Raw genomic sequence first — 22,867 nt, 5'->3', positions numbered from 1 at the left:
TAATTCTGGAAGTGGCAGTCGTTACCTGATGCAGTGCAAGGAGGACAGAATCCTACTCTCTCTGGGAGGCAGCATGATCTGGGACTCAGGACACCTGGATTCTATCCCAAGCTGTTCCACTGGCCTGGTGGGTGACCTGGGGCAGTCCCATCACATGTCTGTGCCCGTCTCCTGCTCCCCTTTGTTGTCTGGTTAGACTAAGACCTGCAGCAGGGCCTGGGCTGGCTCACTAAGTTTGTACAGCACCTAGCACAACGGGTCCTCGATCTCAGTTGTGGTCTTCCAACTGTTTCTGTAATACAAATACCAACTTGTACTGGTTCTACAGGGTGGACGATATCAAAAAGGGTTTTATATGAGAATTAAGTGCATTCTGGGTGATAGCAGTAGCCAAACTAAGCTCTCTAGGAAGGGACCGATTTTTGGTGTTTGTACAGTACCTAGATCACATGGGTGTACCTTCTGGGTTCTACTACAGTACAAACAGAAAGAGACCTCTCTTTAACCATACTCCATTTCAAAGCAAAGCCAAGAGAGTCTCAGGAAATCGGTTTCTGTGACACTAGAACTCACGGCATCTCAGGACAGAAGTAGAGGAGGAAATATGCTGGAGAGGCTGGGGGAAGGGGAAAAAGGATGTGGTCTCTACGTGTGAAGGGCTGGGACATAAGCATGTCGGACTCAGTAAAATTCCACTCTTTATGTGGCTGGGCACATGTAGGGCTATGCTGATTATTAAATGATACCTCAGGAAGCTCTAGCATATCTAGCAGTGTTCACTGTCGTGGCACCCTCTCCCATGCCTTACCTGATAGGCGGGAATGGAAAAGTTTGAATTCAAGCTGCTGGACAAGTTGACCACAACGTACTAGAGCACTCTGAGTGTGTTGCTCTGATGAAAGGTGAAGGGGTGGATGTTTTCCCTTCGTTTACTGATTTTTATCTTGCCCAGCTTCACAGTGACTGATGTCTTTATCACCTGACATAGATCAAGCAGTTAAAGGGGGGAGGGGTGTGTCTTTCTTGCTTTCTCTCAGCCCAGCTCTTAGCTCTCAATCAAACACTCCATCTTCACCCCAGGGAATTCTGTGCCAAAAAAATTAAAAATTCTGCACACAGTATTTTAAAGTTCTGCATATTTTGTGTCAAAATAACACAATAAAAATCACACCATTTTCAATTATTTGTTGACAAGTATTAAATTACCAAAATAATTGAAATGGTGTGTGTTATTTTGACAAATAAAATATGCAGAATTTAAAATGTTTTAATGTTTTGGCACAGAATTCCCTCAAGAGTACCAGGTTTTTGTGTGGCACCATCTGGATGCACAGGGGCTCGTTGGGGAGTTCTGGGTGCAGGGGGAATGGAACTCTGCAGTGGAGTCCCGGTGAAGGTGGTTATGGCTCGGGGAGGAGTGGGGCTTGGTGGGGTGGGGCTCAGTGCAGTGAGGGTCCAGGTATTCAATTCAGGGGGTGTGAGACTCGGGAGGTGGGGGTTTGGGAGTGGGGGACTTTGGGGGGAGGCTCTGGGTGCAGGGGGGGCTCCCGATGCATGGGGGTTGGGCGGACAGGGGGAGCAGCTCCCCGTACAGTGACTCCTCCCCCAGTGGCCATGGAAGTGGGGGAGGGGTCACTATACAGGGAGCTGCTCCCCCTGTCCGCCCATTCCCTATGCAGTTGGAGACCCCCCCAACCAAACCTTGCCCTGCCCAGACCCGGAACCCTCACCCTACCAAGACTCACTCCCTGAACCCAGATTCCTCTGCCAAGCCCCACCCCCAGCAGTGCAGAGCTTCCTGCAGCCGGGGGAGGTTTCTGGGGATTGATCTGACCCAGCCCTGGCTGCTCCGTGCAGGGGAGGGAGAGGAGGAGGAGGAACTTTGTCTCTATTGTCCTCCTCCTCCCCCTCCGCCTAACTGGTACTAACGTCTCTGGGCAGCCGGGGCATCCCCAGTCCCCTTCCTTCCCTTGGGCCAAGACTTACCTCTCCCCTGCCTGCCAGGGGTGGCCAAATAGACACAACCGCGCTGCCAGGGAGCAGTGAGTGAGCACTGGTGCAGCTTCTCTTTGCTTCCTCACAGAAACCATTTTTCTGTGGAAAAGCAAAAAGAATCTGTGTGTGTGTGTGTAGGGGGAACATGTTTCTGCAGGTGTGCAGTGGCACAGAATTCCCCCAGGAATAGCATTTAAATGAATAACAGAAGCAAGCAGCAAGTCTGAATGACCACTGTCTCCCAAAGAGTCCAAGGTAGACCATCTCCCAAACACGTACAGTACAAGGCTCACGTAGCAAATAGCCCCAATTCCTAATTTTCTAAGGAAATTGTTTTCCAGTTAGTTTCCCTAGTGTGAGGCCTGAGATGATGAACACTGAAGATGATGGTCTCCATTTATGGCTTGAAATACACAGACTCTCTGGAAGTACAGGTTCAAATGCCAGCAAGCTCAGCTGGGCCCGTAGATGGTAGCTAGAGTTCCAGCCAGTCTCTGGCGCAGGAAGAACAGTTTGACAGAAGGCCACAACCAACCCCTGCCTACGTTGCAAGGACCTGAAGAGCTCCCATGCCATTTTTACATGGTTCGCTCTCTCGCCTTTTCCCAGTGTGTATCGGATTCAGATCCACATACTAGAGAGAAAGAAAGCACAGCCACAGAAGGGAGCTGAAGTCTTTCCTGGCTCCTGCATCAGCAAAACTGTAAACCCAAATTCCAACTGCCAGGCTAAGTTGTGCCTCAAGTTACACCACTCCGTCCCACTGCTGAGAGGAGCACTAGGAATTAACACACAGAAGCCTGGACATGAGACAGGTCCCAGAAAGAACACATGGAATATTATAAATAATTGATTTTGGATCTAGCTACCATGAGAAGCAACAGATACAGGATTCTTTAGCAGGCCATGCTCTCCATTTCCCAGCATGCACCCTCACTACCTTTCTGTTAGTAGCTCCCAATCAGAAGCCAGTCACCATGAAAGCGGTGCACACCAACCAGGGCGAACTGCCTCTCACCAGGCACCTGGCCTTACAGTGAAATGCAGAGCCTGTTAGTACCTAAGCATAGCCCCATCACCATGCATGATGTACACAGCCTGGCACTGGATATTTACTTGCAATTGACATCAGCTGTGATGGCATCTGGCTTTCCACTTGTGAAGCTGTTATGTGGGAATAAATAAGGGTTAAAGAGAACAGAAACAAACTGAAATGGAACTAAACCAAGTTAGGAGGTAAAGCTGTTCGTCAGCCCCTTCCTGGAACCCCCTAGTAGTGGTGGCTGCGGTGAAGAGCTGGTGAGGGGGACAGCCAGCAGCAGAGAGCACAATTGCCGGCAAGGATACATTATAACTCTAGCTGCTCCTTAGGATGGGCTGTGTAGTGGTGAACTCTAGTAACCTCTTCACTGTATTGAACAAACTCAACCCAACTGCCTGAGCTGGTCAGGAGCCGGGGAAGGCAGCTATCCTTAATGCAGAGGTCGGCCTACAGGAGACTAGCAATACACCACTGAGCTCTGCAGGATGCACTTCCGCCAGTAGCAGTGGCCATGGACCACATGGCAGAGCTCCACAAGCCATATTTCACTTGTGGGTGGCACTTGGACCACCACAGAGTAGTGACCAACTAGCCATCAGCTCCAGGTAATGACTCTGCACAGGCCCGCAGAGGATCTGTTTGCTGGTTACTGAATGGTTGCACAGCGGCTGGGAACTATTTGCTAATATTTTCTCTGCTCTGAATCCATGGGATGAAAAGAATTCTCTTCAGTGTACAGACAAACCAGTTGCTGCCCCCTACTCAAGACAGGTGCTCAGCTGAGTAACAGAACAGTACATCAACTGGATGACACGAGTCACAAGTGGCCAAGACTCTCCAGAAAGAACCTTTAAAACCTGAGGGCAGGAAGAGTGCTCCCCAGTAGGACAGCCAATGGGGCTCCCTTGTGTTCCCAAGGCTAGATAACAAACTGAGAATGAAATGTCTCTGTTCTTCTCCCACCAGCCACTGAGACGGTAAAGGAGCCTGCTCTGTGGGGATGAAGCAGGGGTAGGGCAGGTAACAACAACTTACCGGGGAATCGCAGGGATGCGGGTGCCATTTTCATCCACAAAGTGGCCTCCAGCATTGAGGACCCAGCAATGGTGCAGCGACATGAGGGCATGTCGGGCAGTGGTGGGGTTGTCTTTCCCATTCTGACTGTCTGCATTCTTCAGAGGAGAGAACTCGTCTTCACGCAGCACTTCGTATACCACAAACTGTCTGGAGTGGGGATAAGGCAGGGAACAGCTTGGTGTCAAAGAGAAGGGCTTTGCTACAGATTCCCTTTATTCTCACTTCTCTGGAGCTGAAAGGAAGCCTCTCCTCTTCTCTCCATCCCAGAGACTTGTCAGCAACCGGCAGCACAGATAATGCCAGTGGCGTCACAATTAGCTCCTCTGGGCCGAGATACTGCACCCACTCAGTCTGTAAAATCTGTAGCCACCTAGGCCTTACAGCCCTGAGCCTGTGTCCCCTGCTCTGAGTGTGGGGAGTACAGTAACTCCTCACTTAACATTGTAGTTATGTTCCTGAAAAATGTGACTTTAAGTGAAACGATGTTAAGCGAATCCAATTTCCCCATAAGAATTAATCTAAATGGGGGAGGAGGGGTAGGTTCCAGGGCAGCTTCCCCTACTCTGCAAGCACCAGGGGTGGGGGGCTCAACCCTCAGCCTGCCCACTCCACCCCTTCCCCCAAACCGCCACCCTTGACCTGCCTCTTCTCCCCCTTTACTTTGCACGCTGTGTCCTGGCTCGTCCTCCCTCCCACCCCTCCCTTCTAAACACCGCAAGCCAGCTGAGTGCTGGTGTTTGGGAGACAGGGGAAGGAGCGGGGAGGCACACTGAGTCCTCGCTCCTTCCCCCTCCCTCCGGCCAGAGGCAGTCAGCTGGCTTGCCGCATTGGAGGGAGGGGGAGCATGTGCACTGAGTCCTCGCTCCTCCCTCCTTCCCTAGGTAATCAGCTGGCTTGCCACGGAGAGGCAGGGGGAGCCTGCATGCTGAGTCCTCCCCACTGCCTCCAAGACGCTGCAAGCCAGCTGATTGCCACCAGCAGGAAGCGGGGGGAAGAGGCTGATCCGTGGGGTCTGCCGGCAGGCGGGGGGGTGCTGTGGGGAGGAGGGGGAATAGGGAGGCTGCCAGCTGTGGAAATAGCAGGCAGGCAAACAATGTAAGAGTGGAGCATTGCACAACTTTAACTGGGTATGTTCCCTAATTGATCAGCAACGTAACAACGAAACGTTAAGCAGGATGACTTCAAGTGAGGAGTTACTGTACAACACATTTTCCTTGTTGCTGGAGGTGGCTTTTGTCAGTCCAGAGACCACTCTGCTCTGACAAGAGCTCCATGATTCAGGCTGTTCCCAGCAGAGGATGTGACCAAGATGGCTGGCAATGCACCAGAGGGAGTTTGAGAAGCTTCTCATCCCAATTCCAGGAGACTGGCCTACCTCAGAAGGTTTCTGGTCCCACTCCCCAACCTAAGGCAGGAAGTGACAGCAGCCCACAATGCGAGACCATGTGAGGGCCGGAGCGGGAAGCACAGAACTTTCCAACCCTGCCCTGCTGCTTCCTCTCTTGGCTAAAGGGCAGTGGAAAGTGCACCAGACAAAGGTGACAGGGCAGCTGCCAGCCTGCAAGGAGGCAAATGAACAAACCAGGGAACAAAGCCTGGGCAGAACTCAGAGCAGGACTGGGCATCAGAACTGGCTCTTGCAGCTGGACCCCGAGTCTTTATCTGTACCAGCCAGAGCCACCACAGTCAGCCCTCCTCAAAACTGTGCTGAGAGCCACGTCATCTGCATGTGACAGCACAGCTTCCTACACAGTTTGTAACAGAATCCAGAGTGTAACTACACTGGGGGAGGAGCCCTCTGACCAAGCCATGTTGTCCTTGTTGGGAGACCACTGCCACTGAGCGGCCAAGTCCGGGCTGGGTTATAGCATACCAATCCCGATACAGTAATTGCCAGTAACACCTGGCATGCCCAGCTCCTCCTTGGAGCAGCTCCCGGAAGAGGGTACAGCAATATTCTACCATCTGAGTAACAAGCAGCAGAGCCCAGGGCATACTTGGCAAACTGGAAGATGTCAAAGACAAACTTCTCCATCTTGATGCCATTCGGTTTGTCTGGCTTGACCAACTGCCCACTGGTGATGTCCACGTACGGAATCTTCTTCTGAGCCACGTGGTGCTTCAGCTGAGGTTCGTGAATGCTGGCAGGGCAAGAAAGAGGAGTCAGAACCTCCTAGTTAGAAGGCATGTTCTAGCTGTCACTGTCCTCCAGTCGTTCTGGCCCAGGAACAGCTGGGAATGATGAGGGTGTATCGTCCTCCCAGCTGCCTCCTCTTTTGGTCCCCCAGCCGCCTGCACTTTGCTTGCCCTATGGCCAGAATACAAAAAAATCAAACTCCCTACAACCTGCCCTCCTCCTGCTGTTGGTCCCCATTTAATGCCCCCTGGATCAAACCATTCTGTCCCCCTCTCCCCTAGCTTCTGGGAGTGTTGGCAGGCTCACAACCTCCTCTGCAGGTTGTGCAACTGGAGTGGAGGAAGCCCAGGTACTCCAGTGCTTCTGCCTCCTGCTGAAAGGCAGGAGAGCAGAGCAGAGCAAACTGGTGGACAGAGCACGAGAGGGTGACAAAGCACGATGCTGATACTCCAGGCCCGCTGCTGTGCACACGATGCTCCTGAGGGATTTGTGGAGGGGAAGAAGCTCATGTACAGGGCCAGATCTTGGCCCTTGCCTCAATGCTTTGTTGGCTGCACATATGCATCCTAGTGCCTGTTAACCTTGCTAGACAGTCCAGTTGGGTTTCAACCCTTGCTAATTGTGCTTTAGTTTCTAGAAGCAGTTTTTGTTTTGTTTCCTTATTTACCTGTCAGTGACTGTCCCAGTCCACATATTCCCAGCCCCAGCAGTCACCTCCCAACTGCCTCAAACCCACAAAACAACGTGCTCCATTTACATTAAGGAATGAAGCATTATTAACCAGTCCCAGTCTTGCCAGGGACAGAGAATGTATACGGGTGATGGAAAAGAGGATTTAGGGGGTTGAGAGCAAGAGGAACTATTCTAAAGTGGTGAGACATCTGGAGACGTGTGACGTCCGCTCCCAGGAGCGCTGGCTTTCCCTATGATGACCATGTGAACAGACATGCCAGAAGGCCATCTGAGGCTACAATAATGGCAACAATACATACTGCAGCTGATCCCTGCTCAGTCATGACAGCTAGGGCTTCTGCCAGTAGTGCAGTATAGTCAGGGCAGTGAGGGACTGTGGGCCTGGGGACAGGTGTTACAATTCATTCCAGACGTAATGGGAGAGCGTTCATCATGCCCGAACTCTCAGCTGTCCTGTCTGCAAGGCTGTAAGTGGCTTTTGTTTCCGGGTGGCAGGGGGTCCCAACGTCAGCGAAGCAGGAACCTAGTGAAGGCAGAGGTAGTTTGCAATTTTACCCACGTCACTTTAGGGCGGGGGTTTGGACTGCTGGTTCTGAGAGCTGTCTCTATAGCGAGAACACCACCAGCAGGGTACTTTAACTATCTTGCACACTGAGGTTGATTTCTACTTCCTGAGGGGTGCCACAAAGTTCAGAGAACGGCCTCATTCTGACCAGAGATGAAAGTCTCCTGCCTTCCACCATTAGCTTGGACTTTACCGCACATGGTGAGCGTGAACACAGCCACTGGCCTGCTGCTGAGGGAAGGTGGTTGTGAAGAAAGGGGCTAGGAGGAGAAATATTAGTGGTAGAAGGAGACACTCAGATGCCACCCCTCATCCTACTCTGCTCTGGGAAAGCTGAAACCCCTGTAATGTTTAACAGAGTGAGATGCTGCCCAAGAGCTTTTGTCTGATTGCAACGGGACCATACTAGATTTCCAAGTCCCAGCTCTTCTCTTTGGCACTGCACTAATACACAGCCCCTGGCCCAAGCTTGCCCGTACTTGACAACATCTCTCAGAAAGGGCACTGAGAGGTAGTGATTGGCAATGTTGCCTGCGTTGAACAGCAGCCGGCCATCAGAGCTACGTTTCTGTGCTGTGGCCAGGGAGATCTCGCTGTACTCCACCACCTGGTACATGCCATCCACTCTGCACACTACGCCCACTGGCTCCATGGGGTTTGTCTTCTCCACCACCTGCCCAAAAAACACACACAGGAGAACTCAGATGAGAGGGCATTTGTCCAGGAAGTCCCTGTAAGGGGGTGAAGTGGGTTACCAGAGCCAGTGCAGAAAGGGGCACGAGTGGGAGCCCCTCGCACAGGGGTTCACAACTTTTACACTGGATTTTAGGTGATGCTTTTGTCCATAGAAAGGAAAAAGAGAGAGGCTAAATCAACCCTCTTTATCCCAATCTGTTTTACAGCTCTGCCCCCTCCATCCAAGCCCTGTCCCCTGCATGTGCTTCCCTGGCACCTGCCCCTCTCCCTCACAGGCTATCCAGTCCTCTGCTTCCTTTTCCCAGAAACATTGTTCTGCCAGGAGAGGACTTCACTCCCACAGACAGCTCTTCTCCTGTGGCGCATCTGGTGCACCAAAGGACAGAATACTGCTGTCTTCCTCCTGCTAAGGGAACTGGCTCTGCAGTTGGTAGGACACTCCATGCTCACATTATCCATGAAGAATCAACAGAGGACATGGAGCTGGGGAGAGAAAACGGAGCAGCGAGTGGCCTGCCCTTTGGGCTGCACTGCACAGAAGCTGAATGAGACTATCTAGCCACACTGAAACAGGCCTTGCCCACAAGGGTCATCTGCAGAGGCAGCAGGTCTCTGCATCCCCTCTGTGGCAGGCTGGCTGCTCACCTTGGTGCTGAACACTAGAGAATCTGGGCAAGCTATTGGAATATGAAAGAGCTCAGCCACTGCCTTGGGCTTTCTAAAAACTTGGTCCTGGCTGTGGGTGCTGAGCTTTCCTAGACATGGCTTGTGGGGTTAGCTCCCCCTTGTGCTCTTCGTCAAAAGAAGCTGGATGCAAATAAAAGTGGCTTGGCAGAAGGGGGTTTCCTAGGAATGGATGCAGGCATGCCCTGAAGGCCCTTCCACTGAGATCTTTAGTTAGAGATGGATATGATAAGTCACGGTGGACACGGTTTTATATCCGCCGAGTATCTGGTGTTCAGCAGTGGTGGGGGGTGCATGGGAAGCCTCGTGTGGCACTAGAGAAGAGTCTTACAGGGTAAAGTTATGTGTCCTACCACCAGGGCACTCCCCACACAGAACTACAAAGTACCAGGTCCCTCCTTGGGTGAGTCTCCTTGCCTGCATGGAATCTGAAGGCCATTCTGGTGCAAACTGAGGTGTTCAATCACAAGTGCTTTGGGCAGGGGGATCATGGGGGCTAGCACTGCTGCTGGGGGGGGGGCACTCTTCGTGCACCACAGGTATATTCTGTACCTAGCAAAGCAGCTGCACTCGTTACATGGTGCACAGAGGACGAGATCTCAAACTTGAGCTGCAATCCCTGCGGGTGCCTGCTGCCATGTGATGTCTGGACACTGAAGTGCACTGGAATGCCAGTAATGACTGCACTACATAACAGGAGAAAGGGGCTTTGGCTTAGTACCAATAACTCAGTGCCTTTCATAGAGGAATCTCTAATGTTAACTCTCACCACATCCTGGTGAGGCAACTCATTTTTACCGGGGATAAGCTGAGAAATCAATGTGAAGTGACGAGGCCAAAGTCACATAGCAAGGGTTTGTCTACACAAGTTGCTCCAACTGACATTAGTTTAGTTAAACTGGTGCAACTTGTGCATTAGCATTCCTACTGATTTAAAATTAGTTACATCTGCAAGCTAACCAATGTAAGTTTATGACTTCAAGCTAAACCTAAACCAGATTTAAGAGAGATGCAAGAATGTCTACACACAAAGTTACAGTGGTTAAACTAAGCGGGTATAAAAATCACACATTTCCTTACAACTTTGGGTATAGTTCTAAGTCTATGGCAGAACTGGGAATAGAAACCAGGAATTGCAATTGCAGGTCCCCATCTATGCACAAGACCATGCCTGTACAGCTGTGGAGTTTGTGCAGCTATTTCAGCGAGATCCCATTTTTATACATACTTTCAACCATGTAACTGTGGAAATACCTAGTGTAGGCCACACAGGCAGCTTAACGTTAAATATGTTTGCCTTTTTTTAAAGGGGGAGAATTAAAATACTGCTCACCTAAGGTAAGCTTTGTGAGGGAACCTGGAGATTCCACCTTCTTAGAGTCAAAGAAATTGGGTTCAAATTCTTATTGGCTAGAGATACGTAGTGGCCAGGCAAAGAAATTCCTCAAGGCAGAGATTTTCCAAAGCTGGCCACTGAGAGGACTTTAATACTCTCTTGCCATTAGTTTAAATGGGCATGGAGTAGCTAAGCCCATAGGATCTTTGAAGCCTCAGGGGCCAGACTGAGCCAAGATCTTGGAAGCCTTTGCATTTTAGTATTCCCCTTAGTTAGCAGTCAAGGCGAGGCATGGAACCACTCCTAGCCAATGTGTTTGCATGCATGGGATACAGCTGCTCTGTTCTTCCAGGCAAGCCATGTCTGAATATAAAAGGAGCACTGAATCTTGTAATTGTGACTGTCCAGTACACAGAGCTGGCCGGTGCCATGAAGGGTTACCTGCTGAGCAAGAATGTCAGCAGCCTAGAGATGTAGAGTGCCCTGCTGGAATTCTGACAGCACCAGTTATTGAAAAGGACTGGAAGCCATCGGTCTTTATTTACTGCACTGTTATGACTGCCTCACGGCCTAATACAACATCCTCTAATTTGTTCATAAGTCCAGTAACTCTGTCTACTGCCCCCAAATAGAGGCGCGGTGGAGGGGGAAAAGCAGAAATGTGTTCTATCACCTGCCTATAAACACACTGCCTCTGCTATCAGGAGAGAGTGCATGCACCTCACCCTGCAGACCACTACCGTTACATCCCAGCAGCTTTTCTTTTCCAGACTCCCAGACTCCGGGCTCATTGAGAGGGAGGGGAGACCCGCCGTTTCACTGGATTCCCCCTACCCTGGGCCAAAGCACTTCCCTTCTGCCCTCCTTGGCCAGCTAAACCCAGGAGCAGGGCACTCCAGCTCTGCCTCCCCACAACCCCCTCCTACTCAGGAAGGTGAAGAGTAGGGAACTAGTTCCTCATCCCTCTCTAGGGGAGGGCCAAAGAGTACGGTCGCTCCAGTGCACACCCCCTTCGGCACAAGAGAAGGTAGATACCAACCCCCCAGGCCCTCTAGGATCATTAAGGGAAACCGTAAACCCAGGAGAACAGCCAAACAGGGGCTGAAGTGTTTGCACCAAGCAGTCCTTCCCCACTGAGGACAGGAATAGCCACCCCTGCTCTAAACCACTGCTGCTAAGAGAGAGCACAGGTGAGAGTTTGCTTGTGGGGAGGGGGAAGATTTAAAAGCATCAAGCCTTTGGTGGAGAGAGACAGAACTGATGTGAGCAGGCAGTAGTGCAGCAGGGGTCTGGAAACAGAGAAAAAGAATTTTGTGCACATAAATGAAAGACTAGCCAGAGACACACAAGGGAAAGAGAAGGCCAGTCAGCAGGCACATGACACAAAAGTGTCTGGAGAAGGAAGCATGGTATGGTGCTTCATAGTGTTTATTAAGTGGGTGGGCAAGTGGTTTTTTGCGTGGACTGGTAAGGTTTCCTGACTGCTCTTCCTGGCAGTCTCCAACAGGTGATAGGCTTGCTCCAGAAGCACTGATGTGGGCTGTGCCCTTTATCTGGACTTTGCATTGCTAACCTGGCATCCCAGGAATTAGTCTTTCATTATTTAATTAGCCCAGGGAGTTTACATTTGTCAGGATTTTAGCTGGACATCCCTGAAGCCCACTGCTGGGTTAAGGTTCACCAATTTCCCAGCTCCACCCTTGCACTACTGTAGTCAGATATTTTTTATAGACCGAAGTGGGCAAACTACAGCCCGCAGGCCACATTTGGCCTGCCAGCCATTTTAATCCAGCCCTCAAGCTACTGCTGGGGAGCAGAGCCTGGGGCTTGCCCCGCTCCAGCTGGGGAGCAGGGTCAGGGGCCACTCCACACAGTTCCCAGAATCAGTGGCATGTCCCCCCTGGCTCCTATGCATCGGGGCAGAAGGGAACCATGGCCAATAAGAGCTGCAGGGGCAGTGCCTGTGGATGGGGCAGCACACAGCAGAGCTGCCTGGCTGCGCCTCTGCGTAGGAGCCAGAGGGGGAATATGCCACTACTTCCAGGAGCCACTTGAGGTAAGCACTGCCCTGAGCAACCCCTGCCCTCCCCATGCCCCCTCCTGCCCTCTGAACCCCCCAGTCCCAGCCCAGAGCACCATCCTGCACCCCAAACCCCTCACCCACAGCTCTCACCTCCCCATCTCCCAATCCAGCCCTGATCCCCTTCCTGCCCTCCAAACTCCTGTGTCTGAGCCCAGACCACCCTCCTACACCCCAAACCCCTCATCCCCAGAGACTACACCCCCAGCCAGAGCTCTCACATTCTCTGCCCCACACCCCACCCTCCCTTCCCACTGCCCCCTCCCACATCCCGAATTCCTCATTTCTGCACCCACCCTGGACCCCGCAGCCAGAGCCCTCACCCCCTCCCGCACCCCAACCCCAAGTTTGTGAGCATTCATGGCCCGCCATACAATTTCCATACCCCAATGTGGTCCTCGGCCCAAAAAGTTTGCCCACCTGTTATAGGCAATGCACATACCAACACTTATAGTTACAGTGCCCACCACTTCCCATTGTATGACCCTGTTTGCTTAGAAATTTGCTGAACATAACCAGTTTAGGCTGAAGTTTTCCATGGCGGCTGTCTCTTATTAAGAGATCCAGCACAGATATCTCTGTTCTCTGAAACCACTGAGCTATGTTCTGCCCATGCTCAGTGAAGTCTTGCAGCCATTCCCCAGAGAAGCGCTAGCAGCTTATGTAGGTGGGGGCATCATAATGCTGGAGTCTGGGAGGTGCCTTTTGCTCTCCCTGTGAGAATTAACACAAATCAGGCCAAACAATTCTTTGAAGAGTCCATCTGCACCAACCATGTGCCATCGCTTCACAGCCTTGACACGCCAGGCTGACCATGTGCCATCCCCAGAGCAACTAAGCCTACTTGATCAAGACCTGAGCCTGAGCAACACTTCCCTACAATTGCTTCTTCCAGAAGCCAGGGGTCTCTGTGGTGCAGGGTGCAGTGATAACAGCTGACTTATGTTTTCAATGCTGCCTGGTCCCGCACCTGCATGACTGTAATGCAAAGGGGTGAAGGAGGACAAAGAAGAAATGCAGAGGGGATGGGAGACCATGGGCAGAAACAGAAGGATCTGTAACCACTAAACCTTCAGAACCTGAACTGAACTCATTATTGATTAGTCCCACCATTTTTCTGCTCTGTAGCACATAGCTAGACCATGGGTAAAATGTGTCTATTTCCGCCTTAGCAGCAGGTCAACAAAGATATTATCAGTTATGCCATTAGATCAAGAGAGACTGCTGCAGTTAATCTGAAGGTCCTGACCTTGCTGATGAGCCATGACAGCACTAACATGGTTTTACAGGATGAAGTTTGCATTTAAATTTTAAAAAATTGGGAAATTACATTAAAAATGTTAAGAAACTTGTGATTACAAAACTGAACATGGTCATTTGGAAGTGCCAGAACTATGGTTTCCCAGGCAACTTTTATTTAGGCCCCTGTGCATATACCTTATGATGCTTCTTTAATTACATGATCATACTATTTTCTCCATATGACCCCTGCTTCATTCAGTGCACAGGACAGACCTGGTCTGGGGATGAGTCAAGGCTGTGGTCTGATGGATCTCTGCCTCAGCTGTTGCAGAAGGTGTGAGATGGTAGTGAATGAAAAAGGGGATTTCAGGAAAAAAGGTAGCTGAATGTTGCTCTGGAAACCAGGGGCAGTTCCAGGCACCAGCATGCCAAGCATGTGCCTGGGGTGGCAAACCACGGGGGGGGGGGGGGGTCGCTCTGCCGGTCGCCGCGAGGGCGGCAGGCAGGTTGCCTTCGGCGGCATGCCTACGGAGGGTCTGCTGGTCCTGCGGCTTCGGCGGACCTCCCGCAGGCTGCCGCCGAATCCGTGGGACTGGGGACCTCCCGCAGGCAAGCTGCCAAAGGCAGCCTGCCTGCCGTGCTTGGGGCAGCAAAATACCTAGAGCCACCCCTGCTGGAAACAGGATTCTAATCCTTCTCTCCCAGAGAGGGTGGATTAGGTTAAAATTGGCTTGAATTGTGCTTTGCATTTGTACCTTTAGTTATTTTCTTAAATAAAAGTAGATTCTCTTTTTTAAATAGATATAGTAGATAGATGGGTACTTTGTGCTAAGAAGGACACACTATCAATATAAATTTAAATGACATAGCTCAACATACATTTATTCAGATTCTTAATTTACTTTCATCTGAAGAAGTGGGTATTCACCCACGAAAGCTCATGCTGCCAAACGTCTGTTAGTCTATAAGGTGCCACAGGATTCTTTGCTGCTTCTACAGAACCAGACTAACACGGCTACCCCTCTGATACTTAATTTACTTTGACTGTTAGAAAATGGTGAAAGATGTATTTCTTAATTTGAGATTTAGGTCAAACTACATTTGGATGGAAATAGGAATTCAATTTAAAATGCACAAAAACATTTTAAAGTTGTTTTTTTTATTAAATAAGGTAATTTTACTTAACTATATAAAAACAAATAAGTAAGGTTGCCCCCAGCCATATTTTCCAAATTGCTTATACACCTAAAGATGCACATACATGCCTCATAGGATTTTTGAGCACCTAACTTACTGAAATCAACTCCCAGTTGATTTCTCAACTTTGAATTAACTAGTCCAAATGGAGAAAGTGTTCTCTGTAACTGCTAGCTAAACTGAAGGCAAAAGCAATTAAGGCAAAAGCTTTTCTGCACAACAGGAACTGAAATACAAGCATCTGCTCTTCTGGAAAGCCTGAAATTGATAGTTAATGTACTTTATGATACTGACATTTATAAATTTAACTTTTGAGATCACCTCAGAAGATGTAAAAAAGCAGGACCCTTTAATTCATTGAAGTTTGAGAGCTCATTCATCAAACATTTATTTAAATAGTTTTAATAGATCATAGTAAGTTTGGGCCTCAGACTGTCAATTTCAACTTTAATCGTATACAAATATGGATAATTTGGATCACTCAATGATTGCCTGTTCTGTTCATTCCATCTGAAGCACTGGCCCCTGTCAGAAAACAGGATACTATCGGTCTGACCCAGTACGGCTGTTCTTATAGGTTTGTTTTTAATCATTTAACCTAAGTCTGATTTTTTGCAGGTTGGCACTAACTGTGGTCCTCATTTTCTTGGTATTTGACTTGAGGTATTTGAGCACTCTCAGTTGCAAATGGAGGTCAATGGAAGCTGTGCTTTCAATATGTGAAATGTTATGAAGTGCTAAGTACTCTGAACAAAAATCAGGTCCTAGGCTGCTCAAATTGGGCACTGAAAGTTAGCTGACACTTGGCTATAATCTGTGCTTTAGTTCCCCAGCTGTAAAACGGGGATATCACCCACTCATCTCACAGGGGTGAGATACCACATGCAGTAATGTCTGCACAGAACTAAGACTATGAGGAGAGCACCACAGAAGAGCCCATGAGTTACTTATTCTGTATTTGGCAGGATTTGGATGGCGAACAGTAAATGCATGGGCTATGCACTGAATGAGGACAAAATCCTCAATACCCATTCAAAGTGCATCATCAATCCTGTGCACTGAGTGAGGTGGGGTCCTGTGGTAGAAGTATGTGATCAAGTAATTAACAGCTGTACTACATACAGAAGAGGACTGGATTAAGGGTGCACAGGCATCTCCTAATTTGAGTGATTAACTTTGCAACCCTAATATGTTTAATGTAATTCTGTTGGACGTGCTACACAAACAGAGCAGGTGCCATGCAGATGGCCACTCCACTAAGGAGCTGATGCCTGAAATAGCAACAGCCACCTACTCTACTCCCCGCTCAAGTAGCTCAGCCATCCAAAAGGACCAACTGGAAACAAGAACACTGAAGCAGGGGCTGGATCGGGGCAGCTCAGTGAGATAGTACTGCTCCCCTGGGGCTGAATCAGGCTCCAGAACCTAAACTTTACATTAAAGTTCAATATCTAGCACTTGAGAAAAGCGTCACAATACAAACCACATATAAACAGGTGCCTGGGTGCACAGGCTTTCTGAAACATGGCTCAAGATGACTATTCATGTCTCTTAACCACAAGGCCATGCTGAAGCTGAAGCCTAGGGATTATAAATTTAAACAAACTATCAGCTATTCATCTGGCCATCAAGTTATGTGAGAAAGGAGAGGCACTGTCCTATTACTGGGATGTGCAGTCTCCTGCCAGTGGCATCACATGGTGCCAGGCACAGAGATTGGAGCACACCACATCCAATCCCTGATTACAGGGGCTAACATGGTTGCAGCCTGAAAAAACAGCACCACACAGCATTCACTGCAGTGAACATAGTCCCATCTCCTCTAGGATTTACAGAGCCCATGTTGACGGAGGGACCAGAAGAGCCTGGATACAGCCTTGATGGGGAGCAAGCTGCTGATGCCAGCCAATGGTGTGATTATGACAATTGTGCCAGTGCACTCAAGGGTGTATGAGCCAGCTCCTCTGCCCTCTCCACCCCACTGCAGCCCCATTACCTTTGCACCACACTCAGCTCCCTTCTGTATGCAGAACCCAATGAACCTGGGGTCAGCCACCTTCACTAAGATGTTGTCAACGCAGTACATATGGATGCTCCAAATGCCTCGCTGCTCCATGTCCTCCACGATGCCATGGGCGCCAAGGGCTCGGTACAGCCCCCCATTGCCATCTGGTGAGGTGAGAACACATTACTGCACCAGAAGCATACAGCAGGAGTGACTATTTGAGCCAGTCCCCAGCTGGATGCCACACAGAGAGTAGCACGTTCCTAGAGATTAAGGGAAGCTGCCAGGGGAACAGACTAGACAGTAGTAAGAGGGGCCAAAGTGGGATTTGGCCTCCTGTGAGCACACCCCAACCCAAATAGCCTCTCCCCTGGTCTGTTTCCCTGTTGCCCTGTTCCATCCCATCCCTCAGGCTGGGGACTGACACTGTGACCCTGCAGCAGAGGCTGGGCCAAGGAGAAGCCATCACACAACCCTGAGTGGCCAGCACCAGTCTTTGTCTGCTCTGTGGGGGAGGAGGAGGAGGAGGAATAGTCCTAGCAGGAGCAGCATATGCGGGGAATTAGGGGGAGAGGGAACTACACAAGACAGAGGTGTCTATGGGGAAGGGGCTGTGCCAAGGTACACAAGATGGAACTGTGACAATCCTAGGGTTCATTCCAACACTGAAATGCCAAGTCGAGGCAAGGACTCAGCTCAGTAAAAATGCCATTGGGCTGCAGGGCACCAATGGCAGGAAGGATCAGACTAACAGTGGCTTTTGTTCCTATAGGACCAGGAGATACTGAGCCCATCATCACTACTAAAGCCCTGCAAAGCCCCTCTCTCCCCTCTCCTTCCTCCACATTCACTTATAGCCTAAGCAGGCTCTTTGGCATCTCAGTGCTAACTCCATCACCAAGATGAGGATGAGTGATAGGACACAAGCTGCTCTGTGCAAATTCACCCCCTTGGCCCAGAGGGAAAACAGGAACCCAGCTGTGCTATAGCAGAGCAAACTACTACACCTAGATAACTAGGCAGAATAAGAAGAGTGTCACTCCCCAGTTTGCAGGCAAGATGTCTGGCTTTCTTAGAGCCATATTTGTCTAAGGGAAAGGAACAGGCAGGCAGTTACTGTTGTGATACAGATGTTTAATGACACCAAGCCTGCAAGTTGCTTTCTGAAAGGCCAGGTCTGCCAGATCTAGGAGGATAAGCAGCGATTCTCTGCTGTTTCCTAGAACCAACCTTTGCACAAGTCACCTTCAGAAGTCCCTAGAGCGAGTTTCATCCCACTTACGTATTTTCGGTCCCTCCCATCTAACCTGTTCTCTTGGGTGATGTTCTGGGATGAGGGAAAGGGGTTGTCCCTAGCCTGCAGTCTAACAAGCTCCTTCCCTCCTACTCAAAGCCTCTTCAGTCCAGCCATTTCTGTGACTCCCCTCTGCTCAAGATCAGCCAGAGCAATACTGGAAATCCATGGGAAAATTGGGGGATTGTTGCTGGATTTGTTTTGTAAGTTCTACAGGATTCCAAACAAAGCAATTCTGCATCTAAAAACACCTGTGAGCTGCTGGCTACATGTGTCTGATGGCATTAGAATGAACTTTCACCCCACCATGGTTTACCCTACCTCCTCAAAAGCTTTTTATCCCCATCACCCTCCAGATCAGCGTTTCTCAAACTTTTGTATTGGTGACTCCTTTCACACAGCAAACCCATGAGTGCGACTCCCCCTTATAAATTAAAAACACTTTTCTTGTATTTAACACTATTATAAATGCTGGAGGCAAAGCGGGGTTTGGGGTTGGAAGCTGACAGCTCGTGACCCCCCACATAATAACCTTGTGACCCCGTTTGAGAACCCCTGCTCCAGATCTTGCATTTGAGACCTTCCAATCTGAACGATCTTGATGCCCCATTCAGAGCCTTGCTGAATCCAGTCTGCTGGAGAGGTTTGCTCCCCTAAACTCCCACTCATGGGCTTTCAACAGCACAGACCTGGTGCCATGGAAACTTTGCCCTTCTCTTCCAGAAAAATCTTGCCATCAAACCCCATAGCAGGCAGCATCCCTTGCTGGAAAAAGATCACATTTTCCTGCTTTAAACCAAAGTAATTGTGCTTCAAGAAGAACTCCTTTGTAGATTCCATTGTTCTGCCACTTGTCATGATGTACCTGCCACAGCAAGAAGAGAAAAACTCAAGTAAATAGGGAGACAATCAGACTCTGCTCCTGTCTGATCTTCACACAGGATTGCTTCTGAAGCCCACCTAGCACTCATGGGATAGAGCTCAGGACCCCCTGGGATGAGGATGTATCAGAGAACAGCTCTCAGACATCTAACAATGAATCACATCAACATTTCACCTCTGCCCAGTGAACTCTCTGCAGCCACAGGTTTGGCAGCAATTGTCTGAGTGACCATGTCAGGGACCTAGGGAGCCAAGAAGATGGTGCTGGTGGTCTCCATGAGCTGGGAGGAGCCCATGGTTAGAACACATGCAGGAGGAAGTTGGATCTGCTGCGGTATGATCACCAAGCCAGGGAGGAACCTCAGCACAGGCCTTGAGCAACACTTCCACTGACAGCAACAGACACTGGAACCTCCTTGAGCAGGCTTGGACAATGCTTTGCTGGGTAATTTGGCTGGAAGACCCATTCTCAGCAGCATCTGGCACTGCTGACTTACTGGCCCTTGAGCCCCATTGCTGCTGGAGGCGGCTCATCTCCTGCCCTTTTGAGGTTCTGCTTGAACAGGCAGCACAGAGAACTAGAGGGATTATGGCTCAAGTTCTAGAAACACTAGCAATGGCTACCAGGAATATGATAAATCAGTGCTTGATGCTGGCCTCCCTGAATGCCCCAGCCAGGATACCAGAGAGTCAGACCCAAAGCACAGATCAACTGTAGAGGATGGGAGACTATCCCAGAAGAATGAGGATGCACAAGCAGCTTAAGAAGGCAAGGCCACAGTAGTGCCTGCAACCAGCAATTAGAAAAACCACTTTCAGAGAAGACTGAACTAACAAGAGGGAGCTAAACTAGATCAGCTCATCCTGTTACTTCCCTGGTCAAAGAACAGCCACCTCAGAATGAACTTAAGGGCAGCTGGAGCCATCCCCCTTTACACCCTTCAGTGCCACCAGAAATGGTGGAAATGCACTGTTGACCCAGACACACTGCTCGCTGGAAGTTTCTGAACCCCCCTCGGGCACGGGCACATTTAGAACATAAGAATGGCCCTACTGCAGGGGTCGGCAACCTTTCAGAAGTGGTGTGCCGAGTCTTCATTTATTCACTCTAATTTAAGGTTTTGCGTGCCAGTAATACATTTGAACCTTTTTAGAAGGTCTCTTTCTATAAGTCTATAATATATAACTAAACTATTGTTGTATGTAAAGTAAATAAGGTTTTTAAAATATTTAAAGAAGCTTCATTTAAAATTAAATTAAAATGCAGAGCCCCCCAGACCAGTGACCAGGACCCGGGCAGTGTGAGAGCTGATTTTCAGTGGCACATGTGCCATAGGTTGCCTACCTCTGGCCCTACTGGGTCAGACCAAAGGTCCATCTACACCAGTATCCTGTCTTCCGACAGTGGCCAGTGCCAGGTGCCCCAGAGGGAATGAACAAAAAAGGTAATCAAGTGATCCATCCTCAGCTTCTAGCAAACACAGGCTAGGGACACCATACCTGCCCATTAGCCATTGACGGACCTATCCTCCATGAATTTATCTAGTTCTTTTTTGAACCCTGGTATGGTCTTAGCCTTCACAACATCCTCTGGCAAGGAGTTCTACAGGTTGACTGTGCGTTGTATGAAGAAATACTTCCTTTTGTTTGTTTTAAACCAGCTGCCTATTAATTTCATTTGGTGACCCCTAGTTCTTATGTTATGAGAAGTGGTAAACACTTCCTTATCTTTCTCTACACCAGTCATGATTTTATAGACCTCTATCATCTCTCCCCTTAGTTGTCTCTTTTCCAAGCTGAAAAGTCCCAGTCTTATTAATCTCTCCTCATACAGAAGCTGTTCCATACCCCTCATCATTTTTGTTGCCCTTTTCTGAAGCTTTTCCAATATATCTTTTTTGAGATGGGGCAACCACATCTGCACACAGTATTTGAGATGTGGGCATACCATGGATTTATATAGAGGCAACATGATATTTTCTCTCCTATTGTCTATCCCTTTCTTAATTATTCCCAGTATTCCGTTCGCTTTTTTGACTGCTGCTGCACACTGAGTGGATGTTTTCAGAGAGCTATTCACAATGACTCCAAGATCTCTTTCTTGAGTGGTAACAGCTAATTTACACCCCATCATTTTATATGTATAGTTGGGATTATGTACATTACTTTGCATTTATCAACATTAAATTTCACCTGCCATTTTGTTGCCCAATCACCCATTTTTGAGAGATCCTTTTGTAGCTCTTCGCAGTCTGCCTGGGTCTTAACTACCTTTAGTAATTTTTTATCTGCAAATTTTGCCACCTGTTAACCCCTTTTTCCAAATCATCTATGAATATGTTGAACAGGACTGGACCCAGAACAGACTTCTGGGGGACACCACTATTTCCCTCTCTCCATTCTGAAAACTGACTATTTATACCTACCTTTTGTTTCCCCATCTTTTAACCAGTTACCAATGCATGAGAGCACCTTCCCTCTTATCCCATGGCAGCTTACTATGCGTAAGAGCCTTTGGTGAGAGACCTTCTCAGAGGCTCTCTGAAAATCTAAGTACACTAAGTACACACTGGATCCCCTTGGTCCACATGATTGCTGACCTCCTCAAAAAATTCTAGTAGATTGGTGAGGCATGATTTCCCTTTACTAAAACCATGTTGACTCTTCCTCAACAAATTATGTTCATCTATATGTCTGACAATATTGTTCTTTTATAGTTTCAACCAGTTTGCCTGGTACTGAAGTTAAGCTTACAGACCTGTAACTGCCGAGATCACCTTTGGAGCCCTTTTTAAAAATTGGCATCATGTTAGCTATCCTCCAGTCATCTGGTACAGAAGCTGATTTAAATTATATGTTACAGACTACAGTTAGTAGTTCTGCAATTTCACATTTGAGCTCCTTAAGAACTCTTGGGTGAATACCATCTGGTCCTGGTGACTTATTGCTGTTTAATATATCAATTTATTACAAAACCTCCTCTAATGATACCTCAATCTGACAGGTCCTCAGATTTGTCACCTAGAAAGAATGGCTCAGGTTTGGGAATCTCCCTCACATCCTGAGCCATGAAGACCAATGCAAAGAATTCATTTAGTTTCTCCGCAATGGCCTTATTGTCCTTGAGTGATGCTTTAGCACCTCTATTGTCCAGTGGCCCCACTAGTTACTTAGCATGCTTAAAAAAAATTTGCTATTACTTTGAGTCTTTGGCTAACTGTTCCTCAAATTCTTTTTTGGCTTCCTAATTGTATTTTTTACACTTCATTTGCCAGTGTTTATGCTCCTTTCATTTTCCTCACTAGGATTAAGCTTTCACTTTTTAAAGGATGCCTTTTTGCCTCTCACTGCTTCTTTTACTTTGTTTAGCTACAGTGGCTCTTGTTTGGTTCTCTATGTTTTTTAATTTGGAGTACACATTTAAGTTCAGCCTCTATTATTAGGTCTTTAAAAAGTTTCCACACAGTTTGCAGAGATTTCACTTTTGGCACTGTACCTTTTAATTTCTGTTTAACCTCCTCATTTTTGTGTAGTTTCCCTTTCTGAAACTAAATGCTACAGTGTTGGGCCACTGTGGTGTTTTTCCTGCCACAGGGATATTAAATTTAATGATATTATGGTCACTATTACCAAGTGGTCCAGCTATATTCACCTCTTGGACCAGATCCTGTGCTCCACTTAGGACTAAAACAAGAATTGCCTCTCCTCTGGTGGGGTCCAGGACCAGCTGCTCCAAGAAGCAGTCATTTAAGGTGTCTAGAAACTTTCTCTCTGCATCTCATCCCAAGGTGACATGTACCAGCCAATATGAGGGTAATTGAAATCGCCCTTATTGAGTTTAATAGCATCTCTAATCTGCCTGAGCATTTTACAGTCACTATCACCATCCTGGTCAGTAATATATCCCTACTGCTATATTACTAGAGCATGAAATTTCTATCC

General features: G+C 48.6%; 1 protein-coding gene across 4 annotated transcripts in view; it reads right to left on the bottom strand.

Annotated features, from left to right (window-relative positions):
- The window catches only part of UAP1 (UDP-N-acetylglucosamine pyrophosphorylase 1), a 44,935-nt gene that overhangs the window by 6,709 nt on the left and 15,359 nt on the right, over window positions 1-22,867 (bottom strand). The window contains exons 3-10 of one of the 4 annotated variants that reach the window (XR_006581533.1): window positions 18,733-18,908; window positions 16,741-16,913; window positions 7,989-8,182; window positions 6,112-6,255; window positions 4,073-4,261; window positions 3,112-3,159; window positions 809-979; window positions 26-292 (exon numbers count right to left, since the gene is read on the bottom strand). Coding sequence is in view for 2 of the 4 variants with exons in the window: in XM_045026677.1 (XP_044882612.1) it covers window positions 3,112-3,159; window positions 4,073-4,261; window positions 6,112-6,255; window positions 7,989-8,182; window positions 16,741-16,913; window positions 18,733-18,908 (924 nt within the window). In the remaining 2 variants the exon portion in view is untranslated. The remainder of the gene's footprint in view (window positions 1-25; window positions 293-808; window positions 980-3,111; window positions 3,160-4,072; window positions 4,262-6,111; window positions 6,256-7,988; window positions 8,183-16,740; window positions 16,914-18,732; window positions 18,909-22,867) is intronic. The other 3 variants (XR_006581532.1, XM_045026677.1, XM_045026678.1) reach the window with 3 other exon arrangements.

This window comes from Mauremys mutica, chromosome 8, assembly GCF_020497125.1.
Source record: "Mauremys mutica isolate MM-2020 ecotype Southern chromosome 8, ASM2049712v1, whole genome shotgun sequence".
NCBI classification, from domain to species: domain Eukaryota; kingdom Metazoa; phylum Chordata; order Testudines; family Geoemydidae; genus Mauremys; species Mauremys mutica.
Note: the sequence above shows the minus strand (reverse complement) of the source record. Positions and strands in the feature narration are given on the sequence as shown.